Source organism: Tarenaya hassleriana, unplaced genomic scaffold (assembly GCF_000463585.1).
Source record: "Tarenaya hassleriana unplaced genomic scaffold, ASM46358v1 Cleome81, whole genome shotgun sequence".
NCBI classification, from domain to species: domain Eukaryota; kingdom Viridiplantae; phylum Streptophyta; class Magnoliopsida; order Brassicales; family Cleomaceae; genus Tarenaya; species Tarenaya hassleriana.
This window is the reverse complement of record NW_010970575.1, coordinates 535,035-540,221: the sequence shown is the minus strand read 5'-3', so window position 1 is coordinate 540,221 and position 5,187 is coordinate 535,035. Positions and strand designations below refer to the sequence as shown.

At 43.0% G+C, this 5,187-nt stretch overlaps 1 protein-coding gene across 1 annotated transcript; it reads left to right on the top strand.

Annotated features, from left to right (window-relative positions):
- The first annotated feature begins 1,277 nt into the window (after window positions 1-1,277).
- Window positions 1,278-3,980, top strand: LOC104803189. Its single transcript, XM_010527070.1, has 3 exons — window positions 1,278-1,400; window positions 2,930-3,097; window positions 3,216-3,980. Exons 1-3 carry the CDS (start codon window positions 1,278-1,280, stop codon window positions 3,978-3,980), a joined length of 1,056 nt encoding a protein of 351 aa, XP_010525372.1.
- The last annotated feature ends 1,207 nt before the right edge of the window (window positions 3,981-5,187 follow it).

Sequence of the window (5,187 nt, the reverse complement as noted above, 5' to 3'; positions counted from 1 at the left end):
AAATGGGTAGGATTACCTTTTGTCACAACCCTAGTTTGTTTGCATTTAATTTATGTTAAATAATTAAATGTACAGGTGTCGGACCAAAGACTCAAATACTCTCAATATTTACCACTTATCGCCGACGAACAACGCAGCCCCCGGTCCGTATTTTTCCTCGACACCACCACGTCATCAAGTCTTATTTCAATTGTGTATATATTTACGTACATTAGAGGTAGGCTGTTTAGGCTAAAGGCATATGATTGTGTAGTAGGATATGGCCAATTTTGTAACATCTTACCTCATGGTTGTCTTATTAAATTATAGATCAATTGGCATGTTTAAAGGGAGGAGAGGACTAAGCCAAGGAGATCCATTATCTCCTTATTTGTTTATTATGGCTATGGAATTATTGATGAGTATGCTTAACCGATCGGCGCAGGAAGGCAAGCTGAATCTGAACTACAAATGCCAGAACCCGCTGATCACGCATCTCTCCTTCGCTGATGATGTCATGATCTTCTGTGTAACGCCCGAAACCCGTATCCCGAAACCCGTATCCCGAAATACGAGTTGCGTCATATGGACAACTAAAATAAAGACTCGATTTCCAAATATCCGCGGGAATTTAAAACTTTTCTTTTCAGAGTTAGCGGAAGAAACACTCGTACATACATATATGGTACATAATTTCAAGTGGTAGTATAACTTTATTACAAGCCTTAAAAGTCTACCACCGATATAATACAAAACGTTCCCCAAAAATATAAATGTATCAAAATACGTAAATATACATGATCGATAGTGGTACACTGCCCAGGTCTCCGATGTCGGCTCCTCGGCTACTGCTGCTCACGACCTGAAACGTTGCGTAACAACGTCCTAAGCTAATTGCTTAGAGAGTGAACTCAGGCGTAACCCGGAGTTCCATTCTCATGATGCCAGGAAAAACAAATACATATATATATATATATATATATATATATATATATATATATACTAGTATACTAATAAACAGGAAATGAAGCATGGAATCACGATAAGCATGCAGCAATCACAATCAAGTCCGTACAATAAGTCGCAGGACAGAGTCCGTCAAATCGTCTCTATGTGAACCATGCGTAGGTAATATATTCCTCATGTGCATAGCACAACCATCTCTCTCCTCGTAATCCATCTACTCCACAATCACCCGGATCCAGTATAAATATATATTACTCCGCCCGAACACATCACCCCACCCTAGCATCGATGTCACCTCTCGATACTAGGTGTGTCACCTCGCGCCGATATTGATGTCACCTCTCAATACCGGAGTTCACCAGACATCAGCTACCACCGACGCCATCGACTATAACGAGAGAGCCAATCGCTGCAAGACCCCCTCGCCGGCCATCCGTCGCGGAAATACTTGTCAGGTTCGTGCCCAAACCTGGCAGAGTAAGTCCGTACCACCTCCTAGGGAGACCCCAATATATCCGAATCTCACGTATGTGTATATGCCCCATCCTCGGGATAATCATATCCCAGAATCCGCTCCGTCGCTAACGGAAACGTTGGCGCTGTTACCAAGATTCGTATTTTCCTCATCACGCAATAGTACCGACTACAATCGGCTATCTACGCAAGTCATTTGGGTGCCCATAACCGTCATATCAATCGAACGTTGGCGCAATTAGGTTATCGCCACATTCACAATCATATCCCATATGGGTGACATCCGAACCGGATCGGATGACCCATGGAATGGGACACAATCTCGCAAACATCGTGCAATCATTCACAAATGTCCGTTTCTACAATTACGCGCTAAAAGTTAATCCGAACCCTTTCGAATTAACGTTAACGTCATGCCAGCTACCACAGTCACACGCATTTATATAGTTTATTTACTATACATGCATTTCTGCATGCGTAGTCTTTTATATTCATTTACATATTTTCTTTGAGTCTTTCTAATTAAATTAAATTACCAAATTATACCTCCGGTTTGACCTATCTTGTTCCGGTCCGCCCGGATAACCAGTTCGGTTCATTCCGTGGTTTTTAGGCTTATATGTTATCCATTTTTGGGTTCAGACTACATGGGGTCCGGTCTGACCCGTATTTTCGGTTTATTTTTTATTTTTCACTTTTTCACTATATTGAGTAGGGGTAATATTAGGTCCGACTAATCTAGTTTTTCACTTCCTCACCTAGTGTATTTTCAAGGTTCCGTTAGTTTTTTTTTGGGTCGGTCTGAGGTCAGACCGACCAGACTGATTTTTCGTCCAGACCGATCGATCTAGATACTAGACCGATCGGTCTAGTAGGCAGGTTTAGGTCTCAGTCTGATTTTTGATCCAGACCGGTCGGTCTAGATTATAGACCGATCGGTCTACGCTTGGTTTTGGTCTCGATCTGATTTCGGTCTAGACCGATCGGTCAAGCCTCTGGACTAGTCAGTCTAGGCTTCGTCTTCAACTTTAGAATTTCGCGATTTCTTCTGCAGACCTAGATCGGTCGGTCTAACCCCTAGACCGGTCGGTCTACGCCGCGGAATTCACCAGAATTCAGCAGGAACCGATTTGGGTGTGAATCCTTTGGTTTTGACAGAGAATTTCGGGGTTGAACTGAGAGAGAATGGGGAGAGAGAATGCTTAAGGGAAAAACTCGGATTTGGACGATTTGTGACAAAATTTCCGGATTCAGAGCGAATTAATTGAGTTTAGGGCCCATATGGTTGAAAAATCGGGTTTTTGGTCGACCATAGGTGGGTAAACGTCGCTTTCAGGTTGGACCCGGGCGAATATCGCGACTTTTGTCGCTGCCCACGCTCGAGTCTGTCCGTTCCGTTCCGGACTGGTCTGTCCATTCCAGTGTGGTCGTGGTCCGTTCGTTCCGGTCTCTCTAGAACGGACGGTCTGAGTTTTTTTTTTCTGAAAACTGGGTTGTTACATTCTGCCAGGGGGACATACAGTCATTGATGGAGGTAAGAAAAGTGCTACAGGAGTTCAGTGTAAAAACGGGACTGCAAATTAACCCCGAGAAATCTGAGTTATTCCTCTCCGGCATGAATGTGGTCGAAAAGGAGAACATGTCCTCTTCGGTTGGCATTGCTCTTAGCTCACTACCCGTAAGATATCTTGGGGTTCCCCTCAGTCCGGTTAGACTCAGCAAGGTTGACTTTGCTCCTCTCCTAGACAGGGTAAAAGCGAAGATAGATAGTTGGCTAAACAGATTTCTTTCTGCAGCGGGAAATTCAGCTTGTCATCTCTGTCATTTATGGGATGATCAATGCTTGGAGCATGACCTTTGTGTTGCTTAAATTTATATTAAAAGAGATTGATAGCCTATGCTCTAGGTTTATCTGGCAACATGCATGGGATCACTCACCCAGCTATCGAGTTTCATGGACAGTAATATGCAAGCCTAAGAAGGAAGGAGGAGTTGGGATAAGAATGATTGAGGAGACACATGTTGTCTTCCGTCTTAAGTTTGTCTTGTTACTGCTTACTAAGGCGGGGTCTCTATGGGTTGCGTGGATTCGACACAATGTTTTCAAAGGCAAAACTTACTGGGAAGTGAAGGAGACAACAACTATTACATGGAACTTGAAGAAATTGCTACGATTGAAGGTTATGGTAAGGCCTTTCACTAAGATTAACCTGGGAGATGGAAAGAAGACATCTTTTTGGTATGATAGTTGGCTGCCTCTCGGGCCGCTGATTGATTTCATTGGCTCAGCTGGTCCTCGACTGTTGCGGATATCTAAAATGGCCACGGTGGCAGATGCAATACGGGACGGAAGCTGGAGTTTGCCGGGTGCGCAGAACGACCGCATCCAACAACTTCACATCCTCTTATTACAGACTGATCCACCGAGGCATGATGTAGGACCGGACACATGTTTGTGGCGATGTACGGATGTTGATTACAGGCCTAGTTTTAAAACGAAACGGACATGGGAGCTTTGTCGCACTCCAGGGACTATTGTTGAATGGCATAACCTGGTGTGATTTAAGAAATGCATTCTGCGACATGCATTCTTAGTTTGGCAGATTTTTCACAGGCGATTACCGACTATGGATAGACTGGCTAGTTGGGCGATCTTCGGGCCGAATCGTTGTATTCTTTGCTGTCGCGAGGAAGAATCAGACGAGCACCTCTTTTTCTCTTGTGATTTTAGTATTTCACTATGGCATTTTTTTTGCAGAAAAATTGTGAAGATACCCTCCAACTGGCAGATATGGCTGCCAGGATTGGTTAAGACAGGTTGGACACGAGCCTCGGTCACGTATTCACCTCATCATGAAGTTACTTATGCAACTTGTGGCATATGAGCTTTGGAACGAACGGAACGGCCGCATTCATCGGGGGACGATTCACTATATTTACCAACTCCGACACAAGGTAGACAGGTCGATCAGAAGTATCCTATACACACTGCAGAGTCCGACGAATGCGAACATGAACGAATTCCTCCAGCATTGGTATCACTTAAATTAGGTTGTTGATTCTACTTTTGCCCGCTTGCGCATGGGAATCCCTTTTTGTATAGTTATTTTTTTGTAAAAACTCAAAACGGTCAGGAAGTAATACAAGCACATTCTTAACCAAAAAAAAACCCTCGTGATTTATCTCATTGGAGTTCATTCATATTCAAGCAAAATGTGAACCTACGTTGCTATTATTTTAGCGTTCAACTCCGGAATGGGTAGTTTTGATTTTTTAAATATAACTATTTTTTTATTTAATTCAGGTTTAATTTTTTCGGTTTTACTAAACTTATAAATATTGTATTTTTTACGTCAATTTTGATTCGATTATTTGTACCATGTTGGCATCGATTTAACTATTTAGTCATAATCAGATTGGTCACTCGTACAGACACCCAAGTAGACAAAGTGTTCAAGTATGGATACAAGTAGGGTATCAATTTGGGCTGAGTCCAAAAGTCTTGCCCGGTCCAATCTGAAATTAGTGGGCTTCAGGTCTAAATTTTTCGTCCGAAAAAAATTGGGTTTTGGGCCTGTTCAAATCCGGCTTTGGGCTCGAGTCGGGATGGCCCAAAATTCCCGATATTAAAAAAATTACAAAGGGATTTATGCGGACCGATCCGGTCCGGTATATATAGGATCGAGTTTCGGACTTACTACTTAGGTCCAAAAATATCGAGCTCACCCGAACCCAAACCAGAAACTTTCGGATCGAGTGTAGATTCGG

Coding starts and splice junctions, on each gene's coding strand:
- LOC104803189 (XM_010527070.1), top strand. CDS start 1,278: ATGTCACCTCTCAATACCGGAGTTCACCAGACATCAGCTACCACCGAC. Junction 1,401..2,929: donor GTCGCGGAAATACTTGTCAG/GTTCGTGCCCAA, acceptor ACATTCTGCCAG/GGGGACATACAGTCATTGAT. Junction 3,098..3,215: donor TTGCTCTTAGCTCACTACCC/GTAAGATATCTT, acceptor TTCTTTCTGCAG/CGGGAAATTCAGCTTGTCAT.